The sequence below is a fragment of the Phalangium opilio genome, unplaced genomic scaffold (assembly GCF_054372755.1).
Source record: "Phalangium opilio isolate 3A_F unplaced genomic scaffold, DU_Popi_V2 ptg000082l_1, whole genome shotgun sequence".
NCBI classification, from domain to species: Eukaryota; Metazoa; Arthropoda; class Arachnida; order Opiliones; family Phalangiidae; genus Phalangium; species Phalangium opilio.
Window position 1 is genome coordinate 12764179 of NW_028324189.1, and position 17614 is coordinate 12781792.

At 37.3% G+C, this 17614-nt stretch overlaps 1 protein-coding gene across 5 annotated transcripts in view; it reads right to left on the reverse strand.

Annotated features, from left to right (window-relative positions):
- Mcr (macroglobulin complement-related) overlaps positions 1-17614 on the reverse strand; it is a 220592-nt gene that overhangs the window by 50544 nt on the left and 152434 nt on the right. For all 5 annotated transcript variants that reach the window (XM_089848834.1, XM_089848836.1, XM_089848833.1 and 2 more), the window contains one exon: positions 1771-1913. In XM_089848834.1, the coding sequence (XP_089704960.1) occupies positions 1771-1904 (134 nt within the window). In that variant the 5' untranslated portion in view covers positions 1905-1913. The remainder of the gene's footprint in view (positions 1-1770; positions 1914-17614) is intronic.

Below are 17614 nucleotides of genomic sequence, written 5' to 3' on the forward strand. Positions count from 1 at the left end.
AGGTTGGCTGGAGAGAGAAGCAAAAGCGCGGGAAAAAAGCGCGCGCGGTGGATGGAGGCTGGAAAGAAGCTTGTCAAAATCTTCAGAATTTAATAACATCCTTGATTCTATCTGCGTATACGTAAATCCCGCGTACTACGATGGTGGAAGAGAACAGAAATTCTAACTGAGGTATATACGGAAGGTGGATAGGACAAGAGCTAGGAGCTTTTCTTTTTTTATTATTGGACCTTCAGGTTTTCGTTTTCCTACGGTAGCCTATAACGTTTATTCGAAAGTATTAAAAAGAACTCAAAATGTCAGGAGTACGCTTATTTCATACCGCCCTATCTATGTTCTCGTTATATTAAAAACGTTTCACGTGTCATCTACCTTTATACGATTCTGCAGATGTGAAGCATCAAAAAGGAGGGAGGGTACGTGGGGACATATGTAAATTTAAATAAGGTATAATGTTTGAAATCTTCTTTTACAAAGGTAATAAACAGTATGTGATGATAGATAATTTACTTTAAATCATGTTTAAGTATGTTAAACTTGTCAAAGATGTGACAATCCTTACCCTGCCCCACGCAAAATTATTACCTCATTTCGATAACCTACATTTGAAGCTATTCGTATTATTAATTGGATAGCCTCTGATCACGGTCAGTCTTAAAGGCCGACTTCCAGCGAAAAGGGTTCTAGCAAACTGAAAACCGAGCATCGAGACTAACAATGGAGCGACCGTGCCGATTTTCGAAGCCCGGCTGGGTCAAAAGTTGGAAGGGTTCTCGCTAACTGAAAGCCGTGCAATGTGGTTCTAGCGAACTGAAGATGAACAATAGAAATTCTTTGAAATTTATTTCCTCTGAATTTTTGCTTTCCCCTGAAGGAAGTTCTCTATTGTGTATCTTCAGTTCGCTAGAACCGCATTGCACGGCTTTCAGTTAGCTAGAACCCTTCCATCTTTTACCCCAGCGGGGATTCGAAAATCAGCACGGTTATACTCCATTGTTAGTCTCGGTTTTCAGTTCGCTAGAACTCTTTTCGATGGACGTCGGCCTTTAAGAATGAAGTCTTAACAAGTTAACCATCAGTAATGGCGAAAATGGCGTTTAGACAAAACTCGCATCACATCAATCGCGACATATTTACATACGTAATAGTTTCAAAAATATAACGAAGTTAAATGTTAATTCAAGCTAAAGTAATACAAAATAATGATTGTATATAAATCAAATATATATAGTCAGTATAATTTAAACATTTTTCAAAAATCTCCATGCATTTTTTTAAAAAAAATAAATAAATATTACTAACTGCGTGAGAGAAAAATGGATAAAGGTAAACTTAGGTAAATACAGTAGCAGCAGCAGCCGGAGCCAAAAATCAAGATAGAATATTATTTTTCATAAATCATTTGTCTGATGTAATTCTGTACGAAGCCCAAAGTAATTAGGCTCAATTTGTATACCACACCAGCTAGCTAGCTCGCGCCATAAATAACAGTTTTAATAAATCAAAACTAATACAGAGGCGCGTAATGGTTTCGAATCCTAAGGTAATTAGGGACTTTTCCCGCCTCTTTACTTGATTCCGAGTTTGCAAGTAAGGGCTTTCAACACCCCAACCAAGGCTTAACGTTAACGATAGCGCCTGGAAATTGTTTAGTATGCAAAAACAGTGCGCCTCTCAGCGCTTAATAGAGCTTAGTGGCCTGGCGGATAATGATCACGCTCCAAAAGAAAGAAATATAATAGAAAATAAAAGTAAAAAGGAAAAACTCACGGTTCTTGTTTGATGAGTTCATTGATATCATTCGTGTTATCGTAAGATGACCAATATGGACGATCTTGACCCAATGCTTCCGTTGCCAGTAGTACGAACAGAGACAAAAAGCCAAGAAGTTTGATGTACGACATGGTTACAGTCTGTAATTATATTTAAAAAAATTAGGTTTAATTATTAAAAAGTTTAGTAATAAAATTTTAACGCAATAACGTTTTAATTGGGCATTATTAAATAAATTTATATGAATTTATTTGAAAAATAAACATAAAAATCTTAGGGGGTAAGCATCCCACCAGGCGCAAAAGACCCCATGTTAAACCTATGGCCCCTGTAGAAATGTTTACCACGCAATACACCGGTGTTCAAGGAAAAACCAACATAAAGGGGAATTAAAACACATTTTTTTATATTAAATTATCAACTTTATAAAGGATTTAAAATGAAGCTGTTCCCTTACTGCATCTCTTCCCTAGCTCTAAAAGAGCTGAGTCGATCCCAAAACCCCATATTAAGCCCTGTACAAACCGCACAAATGAGTCTGAGGGGGAAAGTGATAGATATCCGGTAATTTCGTTGTCGACATCGGACGTTGTCCAGTTAGACACCGCCCCCTTCCTCACAGACAACGGGGGAGGTTACCGGATAATCTGGACATGAGAAAAGGAGGCATTAATTCTCCTGGCAGGCCGCGCTGCCGCAAACGGAGGCATAAGGCAGGGGCAGACTTGCCAAAACTTTCACAACGACATTATCAAAATGTTTTTGCCACCAAAATCTGAATTCGCTATAGAAAGAAAAGGGACAGAGGCAAATCGTGCAGCGGGAATATTTCCCGCACTTTCTACGAGATCCGATCCTCTCTCCCAAAGCGCGCGTTTTCTCTGCCTATGGCATTAGCGCCAGAACTAGTGTGAAAACGAGAAAGGCTATACTTCCATACACCGAAGCAGATGGTCTCCAGGGAGGAGAAAACGACATAAATATTAACGTGGCTTTCGCGCCAAAACCGAGAGATGTAGGTCTATACTTATTCCTACGTCGACAAACAACGAGAAAGACCAATAGGAGGTTTTCCGAATGCGCCAAGCAAAAATGGCGCGTAATTGTGAGTCATTTTCGTGATATCTATTTTCCACGCGCTTATTTTCCCGCCTTTTATATTTTTCCCGCATTGTTATAAAGAAAAGGACTAATAGATCAAAAAGCTGGAAATAAGCTATCTTCAAAGGTGCCATCAGACACGGATGGTATTGACTCGAGGTTTACCGTTGGGATAAATTATAAATAAGGCCTAATGAAAGGCCTTATCACGAGAGAATGGACGGAAACTTTTGAATTCAAACAATTAAATTTAAATAAAGTATTCTCCCCAAAATTCCAAAAATTTAACATAAAGGGAATATATAATTAAGAAATAAACTTTTAACTTTAAGAATTAAATATTTACGATTTTTCTATAAAATGGAATCTTTACCACCAGGTTGGAATAAATTGATTAAAATTATAGAGTTGTAGTGAAAGTAATTTGTTACTTCACTTGTTTTAAAACATGTATTTTTGGCAAGATAAAAATTAAAACATATCCCCTACTTCGAAACCATAGTAGTACAAATCCAGGGCAATATTTTCGTGGTAAATTTATCCAATTTAATCTCTTAAAAAGGGTTCGTTTTTCCAAAGTGTCGAAGTGCGAGCGATAAAATAGTCCTTTCTTTCAAGTACCCTCTCAATAATCCTTTTTATTTTTAAGTACTTTTTGGAGTGTTGGACCGTCGAGTAGTTTATAATAGAAGGCCAATACGTAGGACAAGGTCCGTCCAGAACGGACGGGACTTCAATTAAACTTAAGTCTTCTCTTTCAATTCATTTCAAAGCTTTAGTCCGGCAAAGTCTAGCCAAGCACTCCAACCAATATCTTTTTGCCAAATCTTTTAGAGCTAGTTTGGCGTCATTTTTCTAAGATGGAGCTATAGGGTTTTCTCAAGGGGATACTTTTTTGTAGACCATTTCATGGTCCGATATAAAGAGGTCGCAATAGACTGTTTCATTAATTCCAACAGAGCAGCAAACCCGACAAGAGGGAGGCATACTTGGGTTTAGGAACATCGCTAGAGGCAGCGCGATGAATAGTGAACTCAGACTCCGTCTGGCCTTGCCTTATATGGCAGCACGTTGGTTTCTCTGCAAGTACTTCATAAAATGGTCTATTCCTTCGTAAATCAAGTCTCTCCTGTGTTTTCTCGAGATGAGCTACAGCAAAGACCTATCATCACTTTCCGATAAAAACTCTTTAAGCTTACTGGCAGTTTCTTCTCACGAAAGTCCTGGGAATTGTTCTACCTAATAGAGCTAACACGTTTAAAGCTAAAATAATAGGGTATTTCTACCTAAATCCTACATTTCAGCTTCATTCGTTTAATCTCGAAGAATATCCCGCTACTTTTCTTGACCTCGACATAAAGGTCAATATTAAGGCTTAGTTATCAATCATTCGAGTGTCTTTTGTATAGCGTATTAACGAGAATGGTGCCTGCCTGCCTCGATTGCGTTACAATGCTGCTATGGTAGGCGCTACTACTAACGAAGTCATCATGGGGGTGATGGAGATACCGAAACGCGGTTTTCAAGTTTCACACGTCACAAAGGCAACTTGTTATCTGTAAACTACGGTTATTTTTTTCTTCTTTGTACCATAATCGAAAATGGATATTCAATAACTTGATTAGATGGTTCGTAAGGTTTTAAAGTTTCCCTTAATTAAATGAGAATGCATTAATTAGACTTCAAAGAACAATGTTTTGTTTTTTCCAATTCAAGCCATATTTAATTGGTAAAAATTATATTATCAGAAGGGGATAATAGAAGAAGGATGACACTCTGTATGCTCTTAATACTTAAGTTATGTAACATAATTATTCCCAGGCTCATCACCTTTTTCTTTGCTCTCCCGCTCATCAAACTTCAGATTGGCATCGCACCGTGCTATTGTGAATTCTATAACTGTTTGGTATTTACTAAATCCTCAGAAATCAACCCACAAACCTTGATTGTCTTGACGTGGGACAAAAACGCACAAGCGCATGCGCCTTGTCAAGTAGTTAAGCACTAATAGAGTAATGATAAAGGGAAATTTATCGAGCATGAGATTCGGTTTAGTAACCTTGTACACTCCAAATGTAAAATGATATTGGGAAGAATCATGTTACAAACAATTACCTGGCCCGCTTTGTGGTTGGTACACGTCTCTCGAAGAGAAGTATTATACGGATAAAAATATCGAAGAAACGCCTTTTGACATCTGGCACATTCGCATCAGAATCAAAAGCATAATGGAATTAAATAAATATTGCCCAAAGGAAATCAGGTCAAAAGTGAGTAAAGCTAAAAATTATACAAATCATCGCTAATATTACGAAAAAGAGGACATTTTTCCTCTCAAGACAGCAATTGCCGCCGTTTCTTATCCGGGCAATAGTCAACTCAGGGAAATAAGGACGATTTTTCGGCTTTATACCGATCGTACTAAAGCAAAAACGGTTTCGAAGGCTATGCAAATTAAATCGCCTTAGCTTTACGTAGACTTATTTTCTGGTCACCGCGTGGTTTAAGCCACTTCTTTGTTTTTATTACACTGGGCGCGAAAAAAAAAAAGAATTTAGGCGGGAAAAACGGTGGGGCTCGAAATGGCGCCATTATAAGACTGAGGAACGTGAGAGCGCCAACCAACCTTGTTTGCATAACGACACCCGCGTATAACTTTTACCCGATCAAGAAAAATAAAGAGAGGCTTGCAAAAGGGAGAAAAAGGGAAGGAAAACAAAAAAAAAAGAGATGTTTGAACGATGGTTTGTACCCTAAAACTAAAGCTGGACTGATGGTTTCAGTGAGAAAATGTTTTAAGTTGAATAAAATTATTTTTCTGACAGTTGTGTTTCAGAAGTTAAAATGTTTAAAACCAAGGTACAGTAAAAGATTACAACTTAAAGTTCATACACTGGTTTTGAACTCAAAATTTAATTCAAGAACAACTTATAAAAATATCAATATTATCAGAAGTGAGATGAGACCAGAAGTACTGAGCTAACCTAATTCTTCACTCGGCGAAAGTGAATATTCTTGATAACACAAGAACGGTTGGCCCTCTGGTGGCGGTTTCTGAATTTTTCCTCCAAAACGTGAGACGCTCGCGGTGGTAGACGGCCGAACTAGATTCAAGGAGCCGCGTCCGTGTTCGGCCGCTTTAGGTTGAGGGGAAGGGGGTAGGAAATGTTTTTGGAACTCGACCAATTTTTTTCTCAGTAGTGTAGGCGCGTGGGAAGCGGCATAAAATCCTCAAATTTGTTCACTAGTGCCAGGATCTATTACCAATCTAGAGCCCTTCACTTCTAGTCTCATCTCACTTCTGATATTATTTTTAGAAACCAAGGAATCTCGCCCAATTTGAACTGAACTGAAACCCATTCGACCCTGCAAATGTAGCTTCGAGCATATTAAGGTAACCTAACGGTCGAATGGAAAAAGAGTAGAATTTTCTGTAATTTCATAGAAAGTTGATATGTACAGAACAAGGTTTACCAACGAAAAAATCTTTGTCAATCTTTGAACCTACGATATATTGGTATTGAAAAAGGTCCAACTGAATCCTGGAACTATAGGGAGTATATTACAGGCTTTATATTCTGAACTATTTTCGCTGACACCGTTGGAGCAAAGTGAAGCGAACAAAAAAGGGGTAGGTAGGCAGGAGTAGTGCACTTACTGCAGAGCTATATTCTAAATATATATATTTTTTTAAAAACACAGAGCCTTCAGGGTGTATAGGCGAATTGAAGTTAGGAGGTAAAAGTGTGTGGGATGTTGGGAAAGAGGAAGAAGGCGCTCTTATACCGATCAAATTTATTCTAGTAGAAATTTGGTTAGGCCTAGAATAAACAACGTCGGCTAGGGTTCCAGTGTATGTATATATATATACCTTTAAAATCTTCTACACCTTACTATTTTATGGAGCGATATATACGATCTTTACTTAGGAAATAGATAGAGAAAGGGTTCCGACTTATTTACAGGTGATGAAACTTTAAATTTCCAAGCGAACGTTGAGGAAATAGAGTTCATGTTTAATACAGTGCGAAAGAGCGTATTTTCCCAGTGCAATAAATAAATATTTTAGTAGTAGATTTGTAACGATGTGTTAAGACTAAATCATCAATTTCTTCGTTCGGTTAAGACGTCATCACCAATCATACAATACAGCCAGCGTGGTGTCTACGTCAGAAAAAAGTTATGGAGAGGACGTTAATGAAAGTTTTGTTTAATTACTCGGACCCTGATTGTTGTAAGACCCTGGAAAAGGGATAAATAGGACTATAACACACTGAAAGGATTTCCCCGGATCTCTTGTGGGACCAGAGTTAAAAGGCCCCTAGTTAATCCTATGGAGAGGACGACTTTTAAGGGATTTGCTTTAAAAGATTACTAAGTAATAGTGGAGTCAAAAATACAATATGTACATCGAATAATAAGTTGAATGACTGCCTGGACCTTCGGGTTTAATCCTTTAAGTCAATCGCAATTTATGCTTAAATACTTTCCAAAAATATTAAAAAAATTAATATACCTGCAACTTAATACCCATTATAAGTCAGACAATAAACCTTTCAGAGCATGAAATTTTAAATAATAAACCATGCATATTTTCATTAAATACAAAATAATTTTTACGGATATTAGAGATACGAATTAAAAATAAAACAACTGCAACAACGTATACATCAAAAAGGTCCAGGCAAACTATTCCTATTATTCCAAATTGGAACCTCGGGTAAACTTCGAGGGAATTGAAAATGGGACAACGACTAAAAGGACAATTATAAAACTCGGACCCCTTTCCTTTCTCAACTACATCAGGGTCAACATCAGGTGTGTCCCTTACCGCGGGGGAGGTACGGTACCTTTAATCAAGCGCGAGGAAGCCCAAATCCGCCTTAAGCATTCGCTAAGCCTAACGTGTCGTCCAAAAGGGGCACAGACGCTGAAACGCATTGAAATCTTTTGTTTTGGACCAAGGGGTTTGCGGATAGAATTGAATTTAGAGGGGGGCAAACTAGGGGGTGTAGGTTACGACCAGCATTTCCTTTTAAATCTACCTTGCTATTCTAGATTACGATATCGACTTTTAAGGCTTTTCGCTTCAAACCTACCCCCGAAATTGTTTGGGAGACTAGATGCCCCATATAGGATTCATTCTCGCTGTGGGTATGGTCAAAAGGGACAAGGAAGTAAATTAGATTCGATGGGACACTTCCAAAATTGGAAACATGCAGTTACGATATAAACAATTTTTCAAGTTGTAGAACTTAGTGGGTCAAATCGATATTGTATTTCCAGAAACAAAGTTCTGACTTCTATGGGTGAAACTAATTTTATAATAAAGTTAATTAAGAAAACTTAGTATTCATCTTGTAAAGTTATTCTTAAGTTTACACATTTACTTTAAGTACTTGATGCAGCAGCTACAAATTTTAAGAATTTTCTGTAATCTCCACAAGATTCAAAATTGATTTGCTTAAATAATACGTGGTCCTTACAAATTCCGAACAAAAAAAGATGGATTGAACTTTACCTGTGGTATTAATCTCACGCCATACTTAAGATGTATTAACAGTTTTTTTTATCGAGGAATACTAAGTTTATATAAAAATCCTATAAAAAGTTTGGACAACTTTCAGAATAAGCTTTTTAAACTAGACGAGAAAGAAGAAGAAGAAAAAAGGCACCAGGCTAATAGTTATTTCAAAAACCCATCAGGTATTTTTTCGTCCATATACCTGGGCCCTTTTTTTAGATCCGTTCATTCCATAAAAGTGAGTGTAATATTCTCTAAGCCTTGGTTTACAAAAATCTTAAAATTCGTGCCTGGGGCCTGCGACATGGTCCAGAGTCCACTTGAAGTATTTTTTATACAAAATCTAAGCGAGAAATCTTTATATACGGGTTAATTTAGTAACCAAGTTTTGGATATAAGGTTGCTTTTTCTCTATCTCTCTTCTTATGAAGCCCTGAAACTTTTAACCGCCATAAAAAGAATATTTTTTTTCGTTACAGAACTTGACTTTTTCGTTACCTTTTAAAGAAAATTAACCGCTATATAAAAACATCGATAAAAGTCAACTAAATTTGGCAGGTATGCCCGGTTCTAATTTATCAAAATTTAATATCATGAAACTTTAAACTAAAATTAATTAATTAAATTAAATTAAATAGGGTTAATAATACTGATTAAATAAGAACGATGCAATAAAATTTAGGTGTCTTTTCACTACAAGATAAGATATATGTTCCATAAGTTTGTCAGTGCTGGTTACAAACTGGAGCTTGTCATGAAGTGACAACGTAGGTCATATAGATTCGAGGTAAAGCGACGCCTAGTGAGGCGCTGTCAAATTAACGCTTAGTACAACAGACTAAATAGGACCTAAATGGAAGTCCTGAAAAACTAACTGAGTGTAAGACTTCAATTCTCGCTTCCGTCGTTCTCGAACTAGCTCGAGCTGTAAGTCTCTCAGTAGCATTACGAAGTATAGGTAGCGTCATACTTATCATGTAACATACTTTATAAACTTATGTATAAACTATTCCTAACTTTACAGGGTTCATACAACTTTTGGAAAACAATTTCCCTGAGATTTCCAGGTTTTTCCTGTATATGGAGTATCATATGGAGCAAATGTTAACGAATAAGGGGGGGGGCAAATAGGACTATTAAATAATCAAAGGACATCCCCGTATCTCTAATATAACCACAGTTATGAGCCTCCAAAGTATAGTGTAATGTTAATCCTATGGAGGGAATATTCACGAACAATTTGCTTAATTACTCGGCCCCTGTTTGACGCAAATTTCCCTGATTTCCCTGAATTTTACTAAAAATTCGTAATTTCCCTGATTTCCCTGAATTTTACTAAAAATTCGTAATTTCCCTGAGTTTTCCCTGAGGTTTTTATCAGCTATTTATTTCCCTGATTTTTCCAGGTTTGTATGAACCCTGCTTTAGACAATTTAAGAGAGTATAGTTGAGTATATATTTATAACTAAGACACATGTAATTAATATTTTAAAACTTTGAAATTTCCTTATATTTGCTGGGAATTCACTATTAAAAAATTTATGAATTTCCTGATAAAATATTCAGCAAAACTGCATTAAATCTACGTAGAATCATAGAGAATTTACAATGGGGTAGAGACCATACCGAAGAAGGGCGTAGGGTATAAGGTATACTGGGGCAGATTACCAGGCTAGATACGAAAATTGATTTCACTCCGCAATTCCAATATGTGGGAGTGGGGCTTGTGCCCCCTCCCCTACAAAGACGCGAGAATAATTCACTTTGACAAATCTAAGCTTTCGTCTTTTTGACAAATTTTTTTATTTCTTATCATTGTACTTTGGTGAAAAGGGCGCCAGATAATTAGCGGAAAAATATCGCAGACGAAATGAGAAGAAAAACAAGACGGACAGAACGTGTATAAATACAGTTTGGAAGAAACCATACAGCCCAACCAGTACTTATTTTGATGAGCGGCTAAATGTTCATCTGTTTTTGTTATACTCAAGATTTATCAACTGAAAAAAAAAATCCCCTTTTCAAAATATTACTAAATTGGACATATTTTTACCCCTAAATATTGCCACCTTTTCCAAATTATTGATAATTAGCTTAATTGTTTATTGCTAAAGTTTCCACAATATTGTTATTTAAACTTTTCTACCATAAAAAGTGGAGCACTTGTAGCCGCACTCGTTTAAAAACTTACCAAAAAAAACTGAAACCTCTCTGTTAATTTCATAATAATAATTTTTCAAAGTAAGTTGACTTGCTAAGCCTAAAACCGGTTTTTAAATTAAAAACAAAGGTAGGTCTAATGCGAGCGACCAATTAGCGACCGATATCACCTCACGCGATTAAATGCACGCGCCTTTTGCTTCTTATAGTCTCTCTTCCCTAGCTGGGTAACAATAACATTGGGAAAAGAAGACTAAGTTTGGACTACAACTAAGGGACAAGTAAATACCTCTCTCGAAATAAATTTGGGTGAAACTTGATGAACAAAAGAAAGAACAAATCAAAGGGAACCGCACCCGACATATGCAAAACAGAACTTGGTGCTGAAGTCGACAGACATAAAAAAAAAAAGGAATTCGACAAAACTAAAACCATAATAGAAAAAAAAATCAACTCTTTCAGAGAGTATGTATGTCCTATGGAAATTATTCCCCAATAATTTTTCGGATAAATTCGCCAACTCAAAGGAAATATTCCTCATTTCGTCTATTTTATTTTTAGACTTTTACCCTTTAGGCATTAATAATTATCATTAGCGGCTTGACTTCGAACAAATCTCCATTCATTTGCATAACAACAATAGATTCATTATTAATTGGTAATAACAAATTAAGAAAAGTGCATGAAAATTCCCAAGAAATTATAAAAATAAAAACTCTTTTCAGTTAAAGGGTCTTAGAACTTCAAAGCAAAGAGTGAAGATGTAAGACAAACATTGAAGACCAAATTTGAATAAATTTCGTACTATATACTTAAACCATTTTAAACACACAATCCCAGCACGCTATATAAATCACCACTTATGGCAAATTACATCGCAAAGTGCGTGAAAAACATCTGTCCTAGTCCTTACAAGAAGCGATATCTAGTTTACTAGGGAGAAGGTATAAATTCGACACATTTCTAGCTTTATCTCCAGTCCAAATTAACGTAGGGCCGGAGTTAATCCCTGCCTCTAAATTACAACCAGCATCTCATTGGTTCTTGAAAACTCACGTCAGCGCGACACGAATGACGAAAATTGCGTATTTTCCGTCTGAGGAGAGGCGAAATAGCCCGGCCTCCTTTTACGTCCCCCCTTATTGTATTTTGATAGGGGGACTGGGACTATGGCGCGCGAACACTTAGGCATCTTATACCTTCTCCCTAGTAAACTAGATATCGCTTCTTTCCCTTATACGGGATAAAAACCTGAACAAATCCAGTGGTAATATCCAACAATACACAGGGTGCGCAACCTCGCACACCACCTACACTATTTTTTTCAAAGGGTTACGCACAAAGAACTCCCTCACACGGTATACCAAATATTTAACGTCATTTTCCACGGTGAATAAAAAACCCAACAAAAAGAAAAAAGTATGAAAAATTTGAAAAGAGGCCTAGGCCTACAACTACAGCTAGGGTAAAAAATATTAATGAAACATTTCACAGTGTAGTAGCTCGCTTCGTCAGGCACTCTCCGGGGGTTTTCAAGTTGCCAAAACAATGCGAGGGTTTTGTTGCATGCCCTATTACATTACCCAGTCTCCGCCATGCAGTTTCACCCTTAAAGGGACAGTCTCATGAAGTATTGTATTAAGTCGAGGTAGTGATTGCGACTTTTTACAATGTAAATTGGGTTTCCATAAGGGGTCCTTGGCAAGGATGCGATTAGTCAGGTTCCATGACGTGATTAAACAGGGGAGGAGTGAGGCTTACTTTGGGGTTACGGTCAAGGCACCTTAATAAAGGACAGAGGTATCCCTAGGGTAGGACGCCGACATGTGTCGTATTCCTTCAAACTTCTGTGGCCCAGAAGCTTGTCCTACGAGTGTGCCACACTCCTGACTGCCTTGTGATTTTTCAATAAACACAAATTAGTCCCTGTTAGATAGGACTTCGACGTTACAAGTACAACCAAATCCTTTTTCATTTGAAGTCATATTTAATGTATTTGTTGTCCACATATCCATCAATGTTCCATGGTGGTCAAATACCAAACTCCATTTTACCCCAAGACTTTTGAAACAGGTCTATCGTGCGCTTGTTCATTTAACTTATCATTGGCATTAAGGTAAAGATAATAGGGTCTTCAATATTTTAGTTCAGTGCGATTGACCACGCTAACCTGTTTCTTAAAGTCGCGTGAAGACCACTGCGCATGGGCCAAGTGGATTTTTACGAGACGCTCCCTTTAAATATCTTAGAAATTTTAGAACAGAAGGCCTACGCAGCCGTTAAGCCTAATTTATATACAAAACTCCGTCGTACAATGAACTCCCCTTTTCGAAATAACATTTGATAGACATATATAGTAGGTGTATGAATGAAATATTAACATAATGATAGCGCTAGCTGCCAGGGGAATTGTTTTCAGGTATTGAATTTGAATGGGAAAATTACACGGATGTTTTGTTAATGCAAGCGTGGGATTGGATTTATTAACGAGAAAAATTTAAATTAGCCTCATTAAAAAAAATAATAAATAAACTCCGAAATATTATTAAGGGTAATGGAGCAGGGATGATAGGATACTGTATTAATAAAAAGGTTTCCAGATTATCTATCTACTTCATCGCTGTATTCAGCGGGCTTTGAGAAATTTTTAATAAATGAGGTTAAAGGCTCTTAATGATGTCTTTCGTATTGATTTAGCTGACGTACGATTTCATTTCAAAACTTAAAATTCAGATTCGGCGTAAAAATTTAATATCAAGATCAAAAGATGAAATTCCATTAATTCCAACAGAGAAGAAAACACCACAGGGGTGGGGTAATTCCGATTTCTTTGGCAGGAGTTCATAATAACCGCCCTTCGGGGGGGGGGAAGTATGAAACTGGCCATAGAGCTAATGGTAAAAATCGCGAACAACAAGATTCTGTCATTGCGCATAGAAAGGATTAGCCTGTTTATGGACATACAACCTTACAGTATCGTAGTGGTATCTATGCTCCTTGGTTTTCGTTCCAAAACTTCCGTTGGCTGGGATCTCCGTCGAAAAGAAAAATGGCGATATGGTGGACGTAGAAACACGTGCAATTCTTATATTAAAGATACTGCGAATAAATTTGTCCAAACCGTTTTAATTTAACCACGAAGTTCTCACTCACACATATCACAACAAAACATCATTGACGATCGTTTAAATGTTTTGTAGAAAACTAGAAACCCCGACTAAAAGCAAACTTCTTAGCCAAGGCTTTTACACAGAAGCAGACGTGAGCCATTTTCGCTCTCAAAATCACAAGATAAAAATAGTGCTAAACCGGAAGTGTGGAAGTTAATGCGCATGGGCGCTAAAAAATGGGGTAACTATTTCTTTGGGAGTTAAGCGGTGTATGAATCCGCTGAGCTTTACGGCGAAACTTTGTTGTTACGGGCTTTTTAACCAGTTTCGTACTTCGGATTATTATGAACTCCTGCTTTGGGTATTTCCCTGGCACCAAGAAGCACCGCTAGAGGCAGTTAGAGTTGGCTAGCCTCCCGGTGTGTGTAATAGACTAGGGCTCCATAGATACGTATGATAATTCTCGCAATATATTTAGGTTTAAAGATGTCAGTTTAATTTTTCTTTCCATTCAATTTGATCTGCCTAACATAAAATTCATCCTAAAATTAGATTACACTTAACCTTATACATCCATGGTTCCTTTCCGTTAGGGTCTACTGATTTCAAAGTAGACATTCAAAAATAATATAGACCCTAGCTTAGAACTCATATAATACCCGAGAAAATGAAGTCAAAGCCAACGGCAGCAGCTGATATTAACCTAAGATGATTGGTTATTCATACGTTTATTCCCATGTCGTATTTGGGTTCTGGCCCAGCGTATAAAGTTAGGAACAACTCTTATCGCAAATAAGCTAAACGAAGCAAATCGTTATCCAAGTTACAAACAATACCTTGTAATATTCTTTCGTAAATGATTTAAAGGGTTATTTTCAGCGCAAGAATGAAACACGGTAATACTCTCCCTGAGGACGGATTTTGCAAACTTCGTGCGCGTTCAAAGGGTTTTTGCCGGTGCGTGGTAAGCGGTCGGTCAAAGTTAGTCAGTCCCCTCTGGCCCCAGACCGGCCTTTTACTAATCCAATAACGGAAACTACGTACAATTCGCTTATATCTTAAGGTATCCGCACGTTCTAGTAAAAGAAGGCTTAGATTTCCTTCCTAGAAAATGGAATTTACTCCCTAGCAAATAATAAGAAGGTACCCCTATTAAGGAAAAGCGGTAGAAATCGCTACTTTTAATGTGTTTAGTTAGGTTCAACGAATGAAACAGCGTTACCGGATTTTGTTCAAAGCCTCTTGACTGCTACTTACGGAATGGGCCGAGGCTTATTTCCCTTATAGCAAAAGTACGAAAGAAAACTGGCCCTGGTAGATTGAGTCGTTTACTGGAAAGGTACCTCGGGGATGTTAGGGACGAAATGATAATAAGAATATTGGGGATCACGACGACTTCGAGAAAATGTAAACCCTTTTGCTCCCAAAAAAGAATGACTTATAGTTGAAGAAATAAGCCTCTTATACGAATGTTTGCATTAATATATTACGTCTTTACATTTTTTATTGGCTTAGAAAAATTGTGGCAGCTAAGGCGAATAACTTAAGGTATATACCTAGAATGACCTGAAAACCTAAATATTCCAAAAAGCCATCCATTCGTTCATTCATTCTATAGTTCAATATTTCTCAAAGTCTTCAATAGCCAAACGTGCATGCGTGGATGGATGGTGCAAATTTTGAAGCTGGGCCATAAAATTGAACATTCTTTAAGTTAAAGCCAACAAAATGTACATTTGTGTGACCCACGCGACGAAAAAGGCTTAGGATTTAGCTTTTTCTTGGTTTTGCCAAGTAGAGAGAGTGAGAGAGAGTGAGATAGAGTGAGAGAGAGAGAGTGAGAGAGAGAGAGAGAGTGAGAGAGAGAGAAAAAAGGTTTCCTCTATTGAAAGTGTATCTATATGCAAAAATTGGAGAACCCGGAGTAACGCAAAATCGACCAAAGAAAAGGAATTTACGACACAGAATCTAAGAGACCCCAGATATTTTTTATACTCTCTCTCTCTCTCTCTCGCTGTGTCCTAAAGAAAAACGGGAACAGAAGACGCTAGTGTATAAGAAAAGATTCGAAAGAAAGAAAAAAGAATTTGCTGACGTCATAAAATTTTTAGAAGAGGGTGCTGTGGCGTCTTGGGAATTTCATAGGCTTTCCTCCGGCACTTGTGGTCCCTGCAGGGATGCAATCTCAAAGGAAACCCCCAGCCCATCTCCTCGCAATAGGGCCTAGTTTATCCGCTTCAAAACAGTGAAGAAGAAAAAAAAAACTACACTAAACGAAATATATTCTAAGAAATATAGCTGGACTGTCTCAGATAAGGGATGTGTATTATGTGTAGGTGGATGTCCCAAAGACTACACACTTACCTACCTAGCTACCTACACGTGAGTTAAATAACTAAATACATACAGAAGATAGTGAATTGAAGTAACAAAACGAGGGTTGAGTTACATTTCGGTAATAATAGACCATTTTTAAGTGTGGGAGGTAAAATAAAGTCTGGTGTTGACCACTTTCTGAACATCCCAAGACAATACGGACCAAATTTGATGGACAGATAACTCTGAAGCCCTTTCTAACGTCTATGTTGTCAACATACCGCTTCCGGATGTTCCGACGTAACGCTATCCCAAGCAGACGATTGTTATTAACCCCTTTTGAAAAAAGTCTATTTATTGGCTATTCGACTTTAGCTCCACCCCCTGCCAAAATTCTGGTATCCTTTAATATACTTAATCACCTCTTCCGGAAGTTCCGGTATGTTTTTTAGCATGAGTAGAAGCTAGTTTGACCAAATTCCACTCTAAAAGTAAAACCACCACATCTAGAGGTAAATTCTCTTAAATTCGACATTTATCGTCAACTTTTTTTAACCAAAATGGTTTACTATACCAAGAACGGATTCATGCTGATAAGAACATAGGGCAATAGCTTTATCCTCTGGTACCATCCTCGCATACTTGGTTGAGAAGATTCGTCTGCTAATATTTATGTCACGTGTCTAAAAGCATACATTTCTATAATCTATATAGTTGCTGCAGACCGTCATAGATGGCGGAATGGAGTGACGCGAACCTACACCAAGTATGCTAGGACGGGGACAGACTATCTCCGTTCTTGACTATACTTCGTTGACTACGAAAACTGCGAAACAATATTAAAGTTGGTAAAAATCTGAGGTGACAAATTGCTTAGATCGGACGGTTTATTTCTTTCATATTTTTTTTTAGTTTGAAGAAAAAAAATGAACTTGTAGGTTACTGTATTATTTCTCTTCATTCTATTATATTCAATTCAATTGTATAAAAAAAGGTAAGGTATGAAAAGGACTTAGGTGCGCGCGTTCCCTGATGGGATTTTAAAAAAAGAGAGAATAGGGACTCTTGAGGAGAAGAAAACCTATTAGGTTTTATTCGTCCAGGGGATAGAGAAAGATTCCAAAGAAGGTAAAAATGGGATTTTATTTTTTGTTTGATTTTCTTAAAAGAAAAAAAAAAGTTTGTTTTCTTTCTAGTTTTATTTTATTTTTTGGACCCCTGGTGGCCACCGCCTTCAATTTCTGAGTATATAAAAACCTTTTTCTTACGAACTTTGTCACTAAATTGCATCATAGAAATCTATTACACTTTAAAAATTGAAACCAATAAATCAACCGAGATTTTGACCCAAAAAATTATTATTTTAAATACAGGGTGTTTCAGGGTTTACTTTACCAACGTATTACGCACGTTTTTTACATATTTCATAGTACACTTCTGCTAGATCAAGAAGTGATATCTAGTTTATTAGGGAGAAGGTATAAGATGCCTTTGTATTCGCGCGCCATAGTCCCAGTCCCCCTTTCAAAATACAAGGGGGGACATAAAAGGAGGCCGGGCTATTTCGCCTCTCCTCAGTCGGAAAATATCACTGTAATTTTCGTCATTCGCGTCGCGCGGACGTGAGTTT